Raw genomic sequence first — 20,316 nt, 5'->3', positions numbered from 1 at the left:
AAAATCCTGAATTAAAAAGCTAATCAATATAACCCAATAACTTAAAAAGAATAGCCCACATACCTCAGTATTCCCTCCTAATCTTTCTTTTCAGCACTGAGGCAATCACTATTGGGGTTTCTTTAACTACGATTATTTTTAATCTATTTTAGAATGTATGGCATCTCACCATATGCAATTTTTTTCATATCTAAAATTTCATTTATTATAAAGCACATGAATTCATCCACATTGTGTTCTATCAGCATTTTGTTACTTTTCATTGCTGAGTAGTATTTCCTTGTATGACTATAACATTCCCTTGTTGATGGATATTTGTTTTCTGTCACACAATTAGTTATAATGATTAATGGCATGATGAACACTGTAACTGAAGTATTGGAGAAGACATACATTTTGATTTATTTTCAGCAACTATCTACAAAGAGAATTGCTAGATCATAGGGAGATATATATTTAAGTTTATAAAAAATGAAACTTTTTCCAAAGGAGTTTTATTCCTTTATATTCCTTTCTCCTTCTCCATTTCTACTCTGCCAATGTCTAGTTGATCATACTGGAAGGATAGCTAGAGAAATGGAACCATGCCTGGAATTAAGAAAGTTGATTGTTTAATGAAGGTTCTGACACAGAAGACCCTCTTCAGATTTCCTCATTTGGCAGCAGCCCTCCTTCACTGTTCCCCAGCAGTCATCACATGACCCCACATGGCCACTCAGAGGCTGACAGGCACATAGTGGGACAGAGGTGTCACGGGCAGCTGTCAGCACAGTTCCTGTCGGGGTGAGGCCCTGAGGGATGGGTCTCTATTTCACAGTATGATTGGTGGCTCCTGTTTTGTTAGTGGCATTCTAGGATCTGCATGGGGTAACAATACTAAAATAGAAATACTCTGACCAGAGGATCTGAGCATAGGCTCAATGCAATCTCATTTAAGAAACAAAACAAATGAGCAAAGGGGGAAAAAAGGAGAGAGAGAGGCAAACCAAGAATCATAGTCAACTGCAGAGAAAAACTGATGGTTTCCAGAGGTGAGGTGGTGGGGGGATGGGTGAACTAGGTGATGGGGATTAAGTAGTGCCCTTGTCGTGTTGAGCACTGCATCATGTATGGAAGTGTGGAATCACTATATTGTACCCCTGAAACTAATATTACACTGCATGTTAATTCATTGGAATTTAAATAAAAAATTAAAAAGAGATTATAAATTAATGTAACTTTTTGGTGGTGACTTGATAACAGCTAATAATTTAATACAATTACAAAGTTATAGGAGTGCCTGGGCAGATAAGTGTCTGACTCTTAGTTTTGGCTCAGATTGTGATCTCTGGGTTTAGAGATTGAGCCCTGCATCAGGCTCTGCTCTCTCTCTCTTTCTCTCTGTGTGGAGTCTGCTTCACATTCTCTCTCTCTCCCTCTGCCCCTCCTACTCATGTGCTCTCTCTCTCTCTCTCTGTAAAATAAATAAAGGAATCTTTTAAAAAAGGTTTACTTGTACGACTTTTCAGACATGAGAATATTTATTGCAACAGCAATATAGACATGAAAAATTGTAGAAAATGAAATATTCATCAGCATATTAAGTAACCATCAGTGTTTTTGTAAGTGAATATTTGTAAAGCTCTCACTTAAAATGTGATTCACATATCATCATTAGTAAGGAAAATTTATTTATTTTTTATTTTTTAATATTATTTATTTATTTATATTATTATGTATAGTATTTATATATTATATATAATATATTCTCTATATATTATATATTACATTATACATTATTTATATATATTATATTTATTTATTTATATTAATTATTTTTTATATTTTATATTTTTATTTTTTTATATTTTAAAAAATAATTTTAATTTTTCAGTGTTCCAAGATTCATTGTTAGGAAAAGTTTAATACAACACAAGCATACATGCACACACATATATATGAAAAAGTAGCCAGACAGTGTATTTATTTATTTATTTTTTAACTTTTACTTTGTTTTAACATATAATGTATTATTTGTTTCAGGGGTACAGGTCTGTAATTTGTCAGTCTTACACAATTCACAGCACTCCCCAATGTCTATCACCCAGCCACCTTCTCACCCTCTCAACCCCTTCCCCTCCAGCACAGACAGTATATTTATTAAAAAATCATTTACTTTAAAATGGTATGTACAAATGTTCTTATAAACACACAGAATACTTCTCTGTGAATACAGTAGAAATGTATAATAATAATTTATAATATTTATCTCTAGCAGATGGATTCTCAAGATAATCAAGCAGATAGGGAGATGGATATTGCACTTTACATTATATCCTTCCATTTGAACTTAAAATTAAGATCTGACTAATTTTATGAAAAATGAAATTTGTTTTACATAGTTTAAGAAGAGATATTTAAATGTGATTTTGCTAAATCCAAATCATCCTCACTTAGTATTGTTGTTGTTGATTCTGAATATCTTCACTTTCACCCCTCAATTCAAGCAGCACAGGGAGGTGACCCAAGAGCATTTGAAGATTGAGAAGAGACATGTATGGCTGAACAACCACAGTTGGATAAATGTTGGAGGGCCTGGAATGGGCTGTAGACTTAACAGAATGTAAATTTGGAGTAGTGGCAGGTCCTCTCTCTCTCTTACATGCTGTCATAACTGGACAAAGGGTATGTGGTAGAGAGTGTGCAGATCCTCTGGGAAATACGTGTTTCATAAAAACTTGGAGATGATGAAGAAGATTAAGTGGACTCTAGGTTTTTATGTGTGTCTTTTGTAGGGATTAGGGGACTCATCAACTTGGGGGTAGCTTAGGGATAAATGTGCCCTTGTCGTGTTGCTGAGATAAATGGAGTCAGGGAGAAGCACAGAGCAGACGAGGGGGCTGACCAGTCAGAGCTTGGTTTTTGTGATGAGTAAGGGTCTAGGAGGAAGGCAGCCTGGACATTGAGAAATTTCTGACAAGCAGTTTTTAAGTTTGCTCAATGCACATAACTTTTTCAAGAGGTAAAACTTGATTATCTGGGCACCTGGGTGTCTCAGTCAGTTAACTGGCTGCCTTTGGCTCAGGTCATGATCCCAGGGTCCTAGGATCGAGTCCCACATTGGGCTCCCTGCTCAGTGAGAGCCTGCTTCTCTCTTTCCCTCTTCTCCTCCTCCCTGCTTGTGCTCTCTCTCTCTCTCCCCCAAATAAATAAATAAAATCTTAAGGAAAAAAAAAAAAAGTAAAACTTGATTATCCTCAGAGGGAAGAGTGAAAGTTTCTTCAGCTTTTCCTTGACTATATCCCTAGTGTGTCTCTGGGCCTGTGCAAATGATTCCTTAGTGTATAACTATCATTGGAGACAGAAAAGGTAGAGAAAGAAAGAGGCAGAGAGAATGAGGGAGGGGAAGATAGGTGGGTTCCTCTGAGCACTATGTCTGGACTTTTCCTAAGCTCCTCTGTGTGGACGGTGTTCTTTGCCACGAGTGGAGACAGCAGGGGCTGTGTCTGCCTCCTACGCATGGCTCTTTACTAACCATGGGTAGTCTAGGTTGATGCCTGAAGAGCAGTAGAACTTTCCAGTCTAGTCCCCATCTCTGGAGGTGAGTGTCTTCCAGGTATTCCCTTCAGTGAAGGACAGAGTAGAAGAGCATTATCATGAGAGGGTCTAGGCTTTGTTGCCATATAGAACAAGGACACCTAGAGTCTGAAGAGTGGAGTAAGGGAGCCACAGAGTAGATGACTCTCCATCAGATCATCGCTCTGTAGTAAAGGGCAGGTTGATGGTACCTAGTACTGGCAATGGGCATACTCTGTGGCATCACCCAAGTCTGTGCTCTTTCATTTTTCTTTCTGTCTTCCTTATATCTGCTTGCCATCTTGTTGGGGATCTCCTGGAAGACAGAATGCAGACTGACTGGGTGGTGCTTTGGAGAAGAGCGAATGGAGGGAAAGATAAATTGGATACTTTTTGTTTCTTCTTTGATCTATTAATTGATATATTTATTCAAAAATATTTACAGAATATATACTTTGTCAGAGTCTGTTCTTGTCACAGGTGTTAATACAAGAAATGCAAAGAAGTTGCTTCAAGGTACTTCATTCTAATGTGGGATTTTGATGATAAAGTAAGAAGCAAGTGCATCCTATATTTGAGTAATTGATGCAAGTCAACAGAAAGAAAAATACAGCCTAAAGAGGTTTGAGAGTGAAACTGTGCATATGTTGTTTGGAGAGGATGGGGGGGAAGGGTCTGTGGATATCTTTAGGCGAAATTCTGCATGTGGAGAGGGAAGGAGCCCAGTTCTCCTGAGGAACTGAGTATCATCTATATCGGTGACTTCTATCATTCTTGCAGACCCTAGGGCTCTGGAGAAAATGGAAGGTCCTAGATAAGTGGATGTGTTCTTTGGAATTTTCCAAGTTGCTCAATGGGACTGACCCCATGGCAGTTTGGTTAGAGGGATGGGCTGCCCATTTGGAGGTGTTGGGTCCCTGCTGGGAGTAGAGATTTGAGACCTGGAGAATAAGGAGGATTTTGCCTCTATATCACAGGTGTTTTCTTGTCTTCTGGTTCTAGGTTGGATACTGGAGTACAGATAGGAGTTCCTTCAGGACCCTTCCCTCCCTGGTGTCAATTACTGACCAGGGGAATCAAGATATAAGAGTTAGAAGTCACTAATGGAGAGCTGGGGAGGCTTTTTCTGCTTGGAGGATATACATTCACTGAAATGAGAAATGGAGGAAGGTTTTTATCATGAGAATAAGGAGGAAGAAGTGGATAATCCCCGCCAGGGAGCCAGCTCTCCAGAAGTCAGGGAAAGACTCAATGTTTTGTCTCAAAATAGTTCTTTCTTATGACAATGTCCTAGAGAGTTCCCACTTGCTAACAATACCACAAAGTTGACAATATAATTGAGGGAGACACTTAACCTGAATATATGCAAATGGAGCCTATGTTTAGAGGATATGGAGGAGTTAACCTGTCTGGCTGTGATTCGCCAAGATTAGGATCAGCTACATTTATAATGTTGAAATGTAGCAGGATTTTTTCAGGATACGGATATAAGAGGCAGAGAAGACACTTTAGGGTATTCAAGATGGAAGAGTTGGTGGTATAAATGAACACGTTGTGGCCAGGGAAGTAGACCCGGTGATAGGTGAGAGCATAGTTGGAGGCAGGATGCCTGGTGAATTGAGAGACAAGGGTAGAGACAGAGGTGCATGAGTTTTCATGCCTAGGGTGTGGCGTTGGTAGGTATTGCTGATTTACTTTGGCATATATATTTACACTCATACATTATACATGTCCCTCATAAAACATTTAGCACTGATCTTTTTTATAAATTTAGATTCAATTAGCCAAGGTATACATTGGTTTTTAGATATAATGTACAATGATTCATCAGCTCAGTATGATACCTGTTGCTCATCAAATCAGATGACCTCCCTAATGCCCACCCAGTTACTCCACCCCCTCACCCACGTCTCTTTCCTCAATCCTCAGTTTGTTTCCCAGAGCCAATAGTCTCATATGGTTTTTCTGCCTCTCTGATTTCTTCCCATTCAGTTATCCCCTGACCCCTGTGGCCCTCTGCATTATTCCTTATGTTCCACATATGAATGAAACCATATGATAATTGTTTCTTTGATTGACTTATTTCACTTAGCATAATACCCTCCATTTCCATCCATGTTGATGTAAATGGTAGCTACTTGTCTTTCTGATGGCTGAGTAACATTCCATTATATATATGAACCACATCTTCTTTATCCATTCATCCGCTGAAGCACCGATCTTGTATTGAAAATAATACCATTGTGTTGTGGATTCTAGGAATATGATATACTTGCTCAAGTTGGAATTGTCCTTAATCTTTTTGCAATCAAAAGCCTGTTTTCTCCCCTTTGCTCTTTAGATTTCACAAGGAACAAGAGCTCAGAACTAAATGCTGATGAATCACTCTAGTGCCACTGAATTTTATCTCCTTGGCTTCCCTGGCTCCAGAGAACTACACCATCTTCTCTTTGCTACCTTCTTTTTCTTCTACTTAGTGACATTAATGGGAAACACAGTCATTATTGTGATGGTGTGTGTTGATAAACGTCTGCAGTCCCCCATGTATTTCTTCCTTGGTCATCTCTCTGCCTTGGAGATCTTGGTTACTAGTATCATCGTGCCTGTGATGCTTTGGGGATTGCTTCTCCCTGGAATGCAGACAATCTCTCTGGCTGCATGCGTCACCCAGCTCTTCCTGTACCTTTCTCTGGGGACCTCAGAGTTTACATTGCTGGGAGCGATGGCTGTGGACCATTATGTGGCTGTCTGTAACCCTTTGAGATACAACATCATTATGAACAACCGAACCTGCATCTGGGTGGTCGTTGTGTCATGGGTGTTTGGGTTCCTTTTTGAAATCTGGCCAGTGTATGCCACATTTCAGCTGACTTTCTGCAAATCACATGTGGTGAACAATTTCTTCTGTGACCGAGGGCAATTGCTGAAACTATCCTGCAATAATACCCTTTTCATAGAGTTTATCCTATTCTTAATGGCTATTTTTGTTCTTTTTGGTTCTTTGATCCCTACAATCATCTCCTACACCTACATCATCTCCACCATCCTCAAGATCCCTTCAGCCTCTGGTCGGAGGAAAGCCTTCTCTACCTGTGCATCCCACTTTACTTGTGTTGTGATCGGCTATGGCACCTGCTTATTCCTCTATGTGAAACCCAAGCAAACACAGGCAGCTGATTACAATAGGGTAGCATCACTGATGGTTTTAGTGGTGACCCCTTTTCTGAACCCATTCATCTTCACCCTCCGGAATGACAAATTCATGGAGGCCTTTCGAGATGTCATGAAATGCTGTTGTCAACTCCTCAAGGGGTAGCTGTGTCCTGAGGACAATCATGGACTCATCATCATGGACCTGAGTAATCTGAAAACACTAATTCATACTGAAATGATCCATTTCATCACCAAGTGGTTTGTAATATACAAGGGAATTCTACAAAATTCTACAAGGGAATTTTAAAACACTGACAGTGTTCCAATTTATAATCAGATGATTTCCTACATGGGAGATCTCATTATTTTTAACTGGATATATATGTCTATACACTCTTCTGTAGTTATAATTTTACATCTTACAATATAATCTTACATCTTACAGTATAAATTTAACAGATGTAGATATACAAAATATGTGTGATTTTTTTTTCCAGAAAACTCAGCTTTTTGAGTGGGAAATCAGGAAAATTGTAATTTATTCTGTGGTTGACCTACGTTTTGTTTCTAGGTGCTGAGTCATCTTCCCATATGCTGTCCTGTGCATTCATGATTTTTTCAATGGTTAAAGCACCATCTATTTCTTTCGTGAGTGACCCCACGTCCTGCTTCAGATTCCAACCTTTACTTGAGATTCCTGCCCCCAGGTCCTACAGGGATACTACCTCCCTGTAGATCTTCCTGACTGGCAGTTGTGAGAACAAACTCCACAACTTTGCCTCCTTCTCAGCCTCAGGGCCAGATGTGTGTTAATCCAGACATGTCTCTAATTGGTAGACTTTCTCAGGGTGAGGAGCAAGGGTCTTGGAAAGAGGCATTTTCTTATCTGGCATGACTCCCATTATCATGCCAGCCCCAGATGTAGGAAGGCAATGGCTGAGTTCTGGGACCTGCACTGACAAGGGCAAGCTGACCTTGCTGTGTCCCTGGGTTGAGGCAGGAGTGCAGGGAGGGTAGAAAAGTGGCAGCCCCTGGCACTTCTCCCCGCAGTCCTCATCTTCAATCCTGACACAGGGCATTTGATTTCAGTTCTCCTCAGCTACATTTCTGTTTTCCCTTCCCTTCCCTGCCCCACAGCGACCAAGTTTACCAAGCTGTATTACAGCTTTACATGGAGCTTCCTAATCCACATCTCAGTTCGTATATTGTCTCCTCTCAGCCCCTTTCCTGTCACACCATGATTGTCAAAATGTTTTCCACTCTCATGTGGCTAAGCAGGGGTCAAAAGACTGTGCACATGAGATTACCTTCCCAATGCATGTATGTCACGACCTCACCGAAGAGGTTGGGGAAAAAGAGATGTGATCTACATAACTGAGAAATAATGTTTTGACTGAAATGTGTAAGACTATGTTAATCAAGGGAACCATGCACAATCATAGTTGTATTGTTAATAATGTTTCCAACTGGGGGGTATGAGTTAACATTTCTGAAATTCTGTACATGTGTAGTACAGAGGAATGAATAAAGTATAACAAGTAGTAGGAACTGGGTCTGTCACTGTGAATTGGTGAGTTACAGAGAAGCAAGAGAAGGCAAGAATCAGGCATATGCTACTGGATTCATGTTGGAGCATCTGTATGTATGCATATTTAGATAAATATATATATATAGATAGATATAAATGTGGATCAATTAATGTGTGATATAAATAAATGATATAAGAAGTGACTCTTCTTTTTCAAAAATATTTTGGCTTGTCTATTACCATTTTCTTTCCATATAAATTTTAGAGTCAGTTTGTCCAAAACTCAAGAAAGCTTGCTGGGATATTGATTGAGACTGTATTGAATGTATACTTAAGTTATTAAAGCTCTACAATGTAAGACTCCCTACATTTATGTATGATTATAAATTTTCTGCCTCACCATGGGGTGGGTAGGGATTCTTTGAAGATAGGAGGTCAATACCTGCTCTTTCTTCTGTCTTTGATACTCTTTCTTTAGGTCTCGTTTCAAATGTAGGCATATTTGTCTTTCCTCTGTGGCACTAGGCTTGCTCCTGAGTCTTCCATCTATATGAACCAGTGGGTTTTCCTTCACATTTTATACCTTTATATTATCATGATACCATTGTATAGAACTGTCTGTTAGGCTTTACAACCCCTCAGATGCCATATACTTTTATCAGGCCATTCTAGTATTTTAGAGTCCTCATCCATTTTTCTTGCATTCCCCAGCCCTTCCAATATGATTGCCAATACTGTGTTTGGACACTGTGCCTGATGTCATGTGTCACTCTCAGGTACATCAGCAGTAGTTAGCAACTGTGTGCTGTATATTATTGGCTGTGAATCAGAGGAGTTGACCCAACCCTGGAGATTTCCCTATTCACATGCCATATCTGAACAGTTACTCTTATACCAAAATATTCATATAATTCACTGTTAATAACTCTTAAGAATTAAAAAAAGGGACAGAAACTTTATTGATAATCATAGCAGCATTATTCACAGTTGTAAAGAAAGAGAAATGACTCTGAGTCTATGAACAAATGAATGCATAAAAAAACATGGTGTAGACATACAAAGAAAGTTTATTCAGACAGAAAAAGCAATGAAAAGAATTTCATAGACACATGCTCTAACATACATGATCCTTGAAAACATTGCCAAGTGAAATAAGCCAGACAAAAGAGAACAAATAAAGTGTGGTTCCATTTGTGCAAGATACCCAGAATAGTGAAGTTGATAGAGACAGAAAGTAGAATAGTGAGTAGCAGGAGCTTGGGGAGGGGTAAAATAGGAGGAAGTAATTAATGGGTACTGAGTTTCAGCTTAGGATGGTTAAGTGTTCTGGAGACCAATAGTGGTAATAGTTGCACAACAATGTGAATGTACCTAATGCTACTGAATTGTATATTTAAAATGGTTAAAAGTGGTAAATATGTGTTGTGTATTTTTTACCACAACTAAAAAGAAAAACTATCAAATAGTTTTAAATGATTTGTATAGTGAATCATCAGACTGTTGCTCTTCCCCTTCTGATCCATGGTGCTCTTCATACTCTTCAGGGGTAACTCTGTTCAACTGTTTCTTCTGCTAATATACATTTAAAAATAAGGCTGGAGAGTCCAGGATGGCAGAGGAATAGGAGACCTTACTTTCCTCTGGTCCCAGGAATTCAGATAAGTAGCTATCAGACCATTCTGAATAGCTGGGAACTCAACTGGAGATCTAAGAAAAGAATGTTTGCAACTCTACAGATGGAGAAGTGACCACTTTCTGCAAGTTACAAGGTGTGGAGAAGTGAATCTGAGGCAACCTGTGGGAAGGTAAACCACAGGGGTGAGGGAGCCTCTGTAAGCTGGCTACTGGAAAGCTATATAGTAGCAGAGTGCAAAATCGGAATGTAGACGACTGCTCCAGTGAAGGAAGTCCCTGCCTGAAAGGTGCTGAGGGGGTAAAATGGGGGCAGAATCCTAGCTGGGACAGTGTGGTCTCAGGATCCTTGGGGTCACAGGAAGACCAGGGTACCTGAGTATGAAAGTTCCCAGGCATGGGAGTGGAGAAGCTAGCTGCAATCAGGAAGCCCAGGAGCAGATGCTTAGCTTGTGATTGGCATAAACCATGAATTGTGGCACAGTAGGGTGACTGTTTTCTGAGCTGGGGCCCAACAAATGGCAGAAATGGGGAGACCTCTCTTCCTCCCCTAGGAGGAGCAGCACTGGAGCACACCAGAGGGTTCTGCAGGGTTTGGAGATTTGAAACAGAGTCACATGCCTGAGATAGAAATGCTGTCACAGGCTGGGTTAGCACGGAGTAAGGAGGAGACAGGAGTGAATGACTGCTTTTCCCCGAGGGTGCCCTGAGGAGTGGGGCCCTGGGATCTCTGCTCTGGGGCTGCAGTTGGGGAGGCTGCCATTGCCATACTCTTCCTCTAAAGTTTCTACACATAAAGCCTTCAGTGAACAAAAGCTACAAAGAGCAATCTGGAGCCACTGAGTTAGCCTGGCCCTACGGCAAGGGCAGTGCAATTCTTTTTCTTTTCTTTTCTTTTTTCTTTCTTTCTTTTTTTTTTTTTTAAGATTTTTTAATTTGTATTGACAGACAGTGAGAGAGGGAACACAAGCAGGGAGAGAGCGAGAGGGAGAAGCAGGCTCCCTGCTGAGCAGGGAGCCCGATGCGGGACTCAATCCCCGGACTCTGGGATCATGACTGGAGCCAAAGGCAGATGCTTAATGACTGAGCCACCTAGGTGCCCAAGGGTGGTGCAATTCTGCTTGAGGCAAATACACTTGAGAATCAAAGTGACAGAACCTCTCCCCCAGAAGATCAGCAAGAATATCCACCCAAGATGAAGTTTATTGTTCACTGGGAACTATAAAACTCAAACGCTAGGGGCAAACAGTAAATAAAATTCACACCCCCCCCCATGATTCTTTAGTCTTTCAATTTTAATTTTTTTTCTCTTTCCATTTTCAACCAATTTCTTATTTTATCAACTCTTTTAAAAAATCTTTTCTAATTTTTATTTTTACAGTTATACTCTATCCTTTCATTGTATTTAATTTTATTTTTGTATATATATAAGTTTTTCTTTCTTTATAGTTGTGGGATGGAGTTTCTTCTAACTGACCAAAATACACCCAGAATCTATTGTATAGCTTTATTCTCTTCACCTGTCTGACCATATTCTCTCTATTTTTTTTTGTTAACATTATTTAAAGTTTTTATCTTTACAGTTACACTGTATCCTTTTTTAAAAGACTATTTTATTTATTTCTTTGACACAGAAAGAGAGATCACAAGTAGGCAGAGAGGCAGGCAAAGATAGAGGGGGAAACAGGCCCTCTGCTAAATGGAGAGCCCAATGCAGGGCTCAATCCCAAGACCCTGAGATCATGACCTGAGCTGAAGGCAGAGACTTAACCCACTGAGCCACCGAGGCACCCCATATTGTATTCCTTCAATGTATTTAATTTTGTTTTGGTATATATATATATTTTTCTTAACAAATTTGAGATGTTGTTTCTTCTAAGACACTAACCAAAATACAATCAGGATATAGTGTAATGCTCTATTCTGTTCACCTGTTTGTTTATATCTCCTTTTCTCTCTCTCTCTCTTTTTATCTTTTAATATTAAATTTGATTTTTGCAATTATATTCTACCCTTTCATTGTATTCAATTTTATTTTTGTACATATATAAGATTTTCTTTCTTTACAAATTTGGGATCTGGTTTTCTAACAAACAGACCTAAATACACTCATGATCCAGTGTATTGCTCTATTCTGTTCACTTGTCTGATTATATGTTCTTGCTCTTTTAAAAAAAAACAACAACTATTTTTAAATTTTTTTTCTGGGTTTGGGTCTCTCCTGATTTGTTTAGTGTACATTTCTGTGGGGTCATTGTTGCCATTTTGTTCTCTTGTTCATCTATTCTTCTCTGGATGGAATGACAAGATGGAAAATCTGACCTCAAAAAAGAAAACAAGAGGCAGTACTGACTGCTAGGGAACTAACCAATATGGACATAAGTAAAATATGGGAACTGGAGTTCAGAATAACGATTAAAAACATACTCGCTGGTCTTGAAAAAACATAGAAAACCCCTTTATGGGGAAATAAAAGAACTAAAATCTAATCAAGTCAAAATTAAAAAAGCCATTAATGAGATGCAATAAAAAATTGAGGCTCTACCTGCTAGGATAAAAGATGCAAAAGAGAGAGTTAGTGATATAGAAGACAAAATGAAGGAGAATAAAGAAGCTGAGAAAAAGATAATCAATTACTGGATCACGAGGGGAGAATATGAGAGATAATTGATACCATAAAGTGAAACAATATTAGAATGATTGGGATCCCAGAAGAGGAGGAAAGGGAGAGAGGGGAAGAAGGCATGTTGAAGCAAATTATAGTAGAGAGCTTCCCTAATCTGGGGGGAGAAAATAGGTATCCAAGTCCAGGAGGCACAGAGAAACCCCTTCAAAATCAATAAAAATAAGTCAACACCTAAATATAAATAATGAAACTTGCAAATTTCAGAGACAAAGAGAAAATCCTGAAAGCAGCTCAGGATGAGAGGTCCATAACCTACAAGGGTAGAAACATTAGACTGACAGTAGACCTATCAGGTCTACAGAGACCTGGCGTGATATCTTCAGGGTGCTAAAAGAAAAAATATGCTTCCAAGAATATTGTTTCCAGCTAGGATGTCATTCAAAAGAGAGGAGAGATAAAAATCTTACAGAACAAACAGAAACTAAAAGAATTTGTGATCACCAAATGAGCATTACAGGGGATTATATCTATCTATCTATCTATCTATCTATCTATCTTATATATATATATATATTATATACACATACACACATATATATCTCCTATAATATATATTTTATATATATGTATATATATACATACACACACACACACACACATATATATATATATATATATATATATATATATATATAATTTCATGTTCAGTTAGCCAACAAATAGTACATCATTAGGTTTGAGGTAGTGTTCAATGATTTTTAGTTATGTATAATACCCAGTGCTCATCAAAACATATACCATCCTTAATACCCATCAACTGGCGATTGTATCTCCCCACCTCCCCTCCCTTCTGTAATCCTCAGTTTGTTTCCTGGAGTCCTGAGTCTCTCATCGTTTGTCTCCCCTCTGATTTCTTCCCCTTCAGTTTTCCCTCCCTTCCCTGATGGTCCCCCATTCTGTTCCTTATGTTCCATATAAGAGTAAAACCATATGATAATTGGTTTTCTCTTTTTGACTTATTTCACTTAGCATGATTTCCCCCAGCTGCATCCATGTTAATACAAATGGGTATTCATCCTTTCTGATGGCTGAATAATATTCCATTGTATATATGTACCACTAGCTGTCAGGGAAATACAAATCAAAACCACAGTGAGATATCACCTTACACCAGTTGGAATAGCAAAAATTAACAATGCAGGAAACAATTGTTGGTGAGGATGTAGAGAAAGGGGAACTCTCTTACATTGTTGGTAGAAATGCAAGCTTGTCTAGCCACCCTGGGAAACAGCATGGAAGTTCCTCAGGATGTTAACAATAGAGTTACACTATGACTCAGCAATTGCACTACTAGGTATTTACGCCAAAGATACAAATGTAGTGATCCAAAGGGGCACCTGCACCCAATGTTTATAGCAGCAATGTCCACACTAGCCAAACTATGGAAAATGCCAAGATGTCCTTCAACAGATGAATGGATAAAGAATATGTGGTGTACATATATATTATTCAGGCATCAAAAAAATGAAATCTTACTATTTGCAATGATGTGGATGGAACTGGAGGGGATTATGCTACTCGAAATAAGTCAATCAGAGAAAGGCAATTAATTATATGATCTCACTCATAAATGTTATTTAAGAATCAAAACAGAAGATCATAGAGGAAGAGAGGAAAAAATAGGACAGATGAAATTAGGGAGACAAACCACAAGAGACTCTTAGTCATAGGAAACAAACTGAGGCTTGCTGGAGGGGACAGGGGATGGGTGATTGACATTAAGGAGAGGACATGATATAATGAACACTGAGTATTATACAAGACTCATGAATGACTGACTCTACCTCTTAAACCAATAATACATCATATGTTAATTAATTGAATTTAAATAAAAAAAAATAAAAAATGGAAAAAAAAAAAGTGTGTCCTGTCTGACTAATTACACTGTTGGCTTTCTGAGTCCAAAGACTAGATCTGACGCTTCTTTGCAGCCTTCTGGGTCTCAGGCCATTGCTGCATGTTCAGTTGCATCTGCCTCTCTATTCTTCAAACCGCTGGAACAGTTAGAATCTTTATGTTAAAATTCAGTAATTATCTTCTTCCAGTTGCATTGTAAACAACAACAACAAATGCAGCTATTTCTTGGCTTATCAAGTAGTTTTTCCTTTAGTTAATAATTGCCTTATTTTGAAATCTGCTTCAATGGTCTCTCCTTTTTTTCTGCTTGTATGTCTTTACTGATATCATAAACCTAACAATAATTATTCCTTGTTTTTTATGCTCTGTAGGCCCTTACTTGGTTTGCTTCCAAGTTTGGATGAGGCAAACTCTTCAGCATCCCTCTAACAGAGAACTCATCTGAGGTATGCTATTTTGGATGTTTTTATTCCAGCATTACACTTTATTGTCACTTTGGCCAGATAAAAACACCTCCACACCAGCCACTGGGGGTGCTTTTCCTGCAGATCTCCATAACTGTCCCACAGGGACCCCCCAGTACTCAGTATATCTTACCCTGGTCTCCAGAATCAATGCAGTTTGACTGAGCTGTGGCCAAAGGCTAGTGAATATGAATGGAGACTCAGCCCAAAGCTGCAGGCAAAAGAGAATCCACAAACTTGGGCATCAGTTTCTTCCTTTGGGAAAGCAAAAGGGAGGTTGTTAGCACCTTGTGTGGTGCAGTGCATGGTTTAGAAGACAAACAAGCTTAAGCATTTGGCCACAAGAGGGCTCAAGAAGAAAGTGTATCCATACAAGTTCTGAAAAGCCTCTGAATCACTAGAATCACTTGGAATCACTAGCTGGATGACTAGAAGGTCTTTTTTTCCTGATGTCAGTCAGTCATTTATCTAATCCATTAATCCAGGAGTGAGAAATGAAATATTATTCCACCATAAAAAAGGGAATCTCATCGTTTTTCAACAACATAAATAACAAGATAGTGACATGGATAAACCTTGAGGACATTACTCCAAGTGAAATGGGTCAGACAGAGAAAGACAAATACTGTACAATCTCACCTACAGGTGGAATTTAAAAAGCCAAATTCATGGAATATAGAATAGACTGGTAGTAGTCAGGGGCTGGGGAATGGGGGAAATTTGGAGATGTTGGTCAAAGGGTACAAATCCCTGGTTCCAAGATGCTTGAAGACTGGGATCCAATGTACAGCTTGGCGACTATGGTAAACTACAGGGCATTGTATACTTGAAAGTTGCTAATAGAATTGATCTTAAATATTCTCATTACAAAATGAAAAGTAATTACGTGAGGTTTTGGATGTGTTAAATACTTTATTATGGAAATCAATTCACAGGATACATGTGCATCAAATTATTCATGGTTGCATAATTGCACAGAGAAAAATCTGGAAGGCAATGTAGGTAACATTGCTAACAGGGTTGTTAGGAGTAGGAGTGGGAGAAGTATTTTTTATTGCATAGGGGTTTTTTCCCCCCCAAAGATTTGTTTATGTATGAAAAAGAGAGAGAGAGAAAGAGCGAGTGAGCCAGGGACGGAGCAGAGGGAGAGGGACAAGTGGACTCTGTACTGAGCATGGAGCCAGATGTGGAGCTCATCTCAGGACTACCTGAGCCAAAACCAGGAGTTGGTTAAGTGATTGAGCCACCCATGTCCCCCTATTGCATAGTGTTTTCTATTGTTTTGGTATGTGCTTCTTGAAAATGTATTGGGAATGAAATTATGTATTATCAATTTAAAAATAAAGGAAGTAAAAATACTCTATTTTCCCAGTGTCTTAGGGTTAACTAAACTCCTCCTTTTAAGTGCCTGGAAGGTTTGATTGCCTATGCAAATATCTCATTATTTTTAGCAGATGAGTATTTACTTAATTCCAAATACCCTATAAAATTTCTGTTTAGCTGAATGTAGAAAATGGGATAAAAATAGGGGAGGGGTTATGGAGTTTCACATTTTTCTACCTGTGCCTTTGGTCCCTTTCTGATGACATACAGGGATTCTTTAGATATTGAGAGGACTTATCCAATCTTATATGCATGTTGGAAATATCTTTTATCAGTCTAGTTTTGTCTTTTATTTTTTTAAAAGGCTTTTAAAAATTTTAATTCCAGTATAGTTAACACACAGTGTTATATTAGTTTCAGGTGTACAATATAGTGATTCAGTGCTTCTATACATTTCTCAGGGCTCATCACAAGTGTACTCACGATCCCCTCCACCTATTTCACTCATCCCCCTACCAGTTTTCTTTCTCTAGTTAAGAGTCCACTTGTTGGTTTGTATTTTTTCTTTGTTTTCTTTCTTAAATTCCAAATATAAGAGAAATCATATGGTATTATTCTTTCCCTGACTTATTTCATGTAGCATTTTACTCTCTAGGTCCATACATGCTCATGCACATGGCAAGATTTCATTCTTTTTATGACAGTATATTCCATTATATATATATATGCTTCTGCATATATATATCTATATAAGTATATATAGATTTATGTGCATATATGCTTCTTTGTATACAGATATCTTTATCTCCCTCCCTCTATAATGTATATATGCTTTTTTTAATCTCTTCATTTATGGATAGACATATAGGCTGCTTCCAAAATTTGGCTGTTGTAAATAATACTATAATAAACGTAGGGGTGCATATATCTTTTTGAATTAGTGTTTTAGTTTTCTTTAGGTTAATACATAGTAGTGAAATTACTGGGTCATATGGTAATTTTATCTTTAATTTTTTTGAGGAACCTCCATACTGTTTTCCACAGTGGCTGCACCAGTTTGCATTCCCACCAACATTGCCAGAAGGTTCCTTTTCCTCCACATCCTCACCAACACTTGTTTTATCTTGTTTCTTATTTTAGCCATTCTGACAAGTGTGAGGTGATATCTCCTTGTAGATTGATTTCTATTTCCCTGATATGAGTGATGCTGAACATCTTTTCATATGTCTGTTGACCATCTGCATATTTTCTTTGGAGAAATGTCTGTTCAAGTCTTCTGTCCATTTTTTTTTTTTAGATTTTATTTATTAATTTGACAGAGAGAAATCACAAGTAGACAGAGAGGCAGCCAGAGAGAGAGAGAGGGAAGCAGGCTCTCTGCCGAGCAGAGAGCCCGATGCGGGACTCGATCCCAGGACTCTGAGATCATGACCTGAGCCGAAGGCAGCGGCTTAACCCACTGAGCCACCCAGGCGCCCCTTCTGTCCATTTTTTATTTTTACTTTTTTATTATTCTGTTCAATTAGCCAACCTATAATACATCATTAGTCTTTGATGTAGTGCTCAATGATTCATTAATTGCCTATAACACCCAGTACTCATCTGGGTGTTATATCACAACTCCTACCCTCCTTAATACCCATCAACTGGCTACCCCATCCCACCACCCACCTCCCTTATGTAACCCTTGGTTTGTTTCCCAGAATCCAGAGTCTCTCATGGTTTGTGTTCCTCTCTGATTTCTTCCAAATTTTTCTCTCCCTTCCCCTATGGTCCTCCACACTATTCCTTATGTTTCACATATGAGTGAAACCATATGATATTGTCTTTCTTTCTTTGGCTTATTTCACTTAACATAATCCCCTCCAGTTCCATCCATGTCAATGCAATGGATAGGTATTCATCCTTTCTGATGGCTGGTAGTATTTCATTATACAGCTTCTTTATCCATTCATCTGTTGAGGCACTTCTTGGCTCATTGCACGGTTTGGCTATTGTGGACATTTCTGCTATGAACACTGGGATGCATGTGCCCCTTCTTTTCACTATATCTGTATCTTTGGGGGTAAATACCTGGTAGTGCAATTGCTGGGTAGTAGGGTAACTCTATTTTTAACTTTTTGAGGAACCTCCATACTGTTTTCCAGGGTTGCTGTACCAGCTTGCATTCCCACCAGCAGTGCAAGAGGTTTCCCCTTTCTCCATACCCTCGCCAACATTTGTTGTTTCCTGTCTTGTTAATTCTCCTGCCCATTTTTAATTGGATTATTTGTTCTTTGGGTGTTGAGTTTTAAAATTCTTTGTACATATTGGAAACCCACACTTTGTAGGATATGTAAATTGCTAATATATTCTCCCATTGAGTAGGTTAACTTTTAGTTTTGTTGCCTGTTTCCTTTGCTGTGCAGACAATTTTTATTTTGTTGTTGTCCCAGTAGTGTATTTTTGTTTTTGTTTCCCTTGCCTCAGGAGACATATCTAGAAAACTGTTGTTACAGTTGATGTCAGAGAAATGACTGTCTATGCTTTCTTCTAGGATTTTTATGGTTTTAGGTTTTACATTGATGTCTTTATGCCATTTTGAGTTTATTTTAATATATGGTATATGAAAGTGGTCCAGTTTCCTTCATTCTTTCACATGTTGCTGTCCAGTTTTCCCAACACCATTTGTTGAAGATACTGTCTCTCCCTTTGCATAGTAAGCTTGAGTTTATTTATTAGGTCCTTATTCTGTTCTTTTCATCTATGAGTCTAGTTTTGTACCAGTATTGTACTGTTTTGATTACTATAGCTTTATAGTATCCCTTGAAATCTGGGATTATGATTCTCCTACTTTTGTTCTTCTTTTTCAAGATTGCTATGCCTGTTCAGGGTCTTTTGTGGTTCCATACAAAATCTGGATTATTTGTTTTAGTTCTCTGAAACATACTGTTTTTTTTTTTTTTTTTTTTTTTTACTGGGATTGCAGTCAATCTGTAGATGTAGATGGCTTTGGGTAGTATGGACATTCTAATATTTGTTCTTACAACCCATGAGCATGGAATATCATTCCATTTGTTTATGTCCTCATCAATTACTTTCATCATTAGAGTTTTCAGAGTACAGGCCTTTGACCTCCTGGATTAAGTTTTTTCCTAGGTATTAATATTTTTGGTGCAAATGTAAATGGGATTGTTTTCTTAATTTGTCTCTGCTACTTGATTATGATGTCTAGAAATGCAATGAATTTCTGTATATCGATGTTGTATCTTGCAATCTTACTGAATTCATTTATCAGTTGCTAGTTTTGGGGGGTCTTTAGGGATTTGTATATTTAGTATCATGTCATCTGCAAATAGTAAAAGTTTGACTTCTTTCTGACCAGTTTGGATGCCTTTTATTTCTTTTCTTATCTGATTGCTCTTCCTAGAACTTCCAGTACTATGTTGAATAAAGGTGGTGAGAGTGGATGTTGTTGTCTTGTTCCTGACCTTAGGAGTAAATTCTCAGTTTTCCACCATTAAGTCTGATGTGAGTTGTGGTTCTTTCACATATGGCTTTTATTATATGAAGATACATTCTCTCTAAACCTACTTTGTTGAGGGTTTTTATCATGAATGGTTGTTGAACTTTGTCAAATGCTTTTTCTGTATCTTTTGAAATGACTGTATAGTTTTTGTCTTTTCTTATGTAGAAGTGCTGTGTTACGTTGATGGATTTGCAAAGATTCAACCACTTTGGATCCTAGGAGTAAATCCCACTTGATCATGGTGAGTTTTGTTTTTAAGATAATGTTAGATTTCATTTGCTAATATTTTGCTGAGGATTTTTGAGCTTATGTTCATCAGAGATATTGGCCTGTAGTTCTCTCTTTTTTTTTTTGTAGTGTTTTTTATAGTGTCTTTATCTGTTTTGGTGTCATGGAAATGCTGGCCTCATAGAATGCATTTTGAAGGTTTCCTTTGGCTTCAATTTTTTGGAATATTTTGAGAAGCATAGGTTCTTATCTTGCTTTAAATGTTTGTTAAAATTCACTTGTGAAACTCTCTGGTCCTGGATTTTTGTTTGTTGGGACTTTTTTGATTACTGATTCAATTTCATTGCTGGTAATCAGTCTGTTCAAATTTTCTATTTCTTCT

The 20,316-nt window shown here is 38.2% G+C and overlaps 1 protein-coding gene across 1 annotated transcript; it reads left to right on the top strand.

Annotated features, from left to right (window-relative positions):
- Window positions 1-5,926: 5,926 nt before the first annotated feature.
- LOC132014894 (olfactory receptor 9A4-like) lies at window positions 5,927-6,871 on the top strand. Its single transcript, XM_059395590.1, has one exon. It carries the CDS (start codon window positions 5,927-5,929, stop codon window positions 6,869-6,871), a length of 945 nt encoding a protein of 314 aa, XP_059251573.1.
- The last annotated feature ends 13,445 nt before the right edge of the window (window positions 6,872-20,316 follow it).

Source organism: Mustela nigripes, chromosome 4 (assembly GCF_022355385.1).
Source record: "Mustela nigripes isolate SB6536 chromosome 4, MUSNIG.SB6536, whole genome shotgun sequence".
NCBI lineage: Eukaryota > Metazoa > Chordata > Mammalia > Carnivora > Mustelidae > Mustela > Mustela nigripes.
This window is presented reverse-complemented; position numbering and strand designations above follow the sequence as displayed.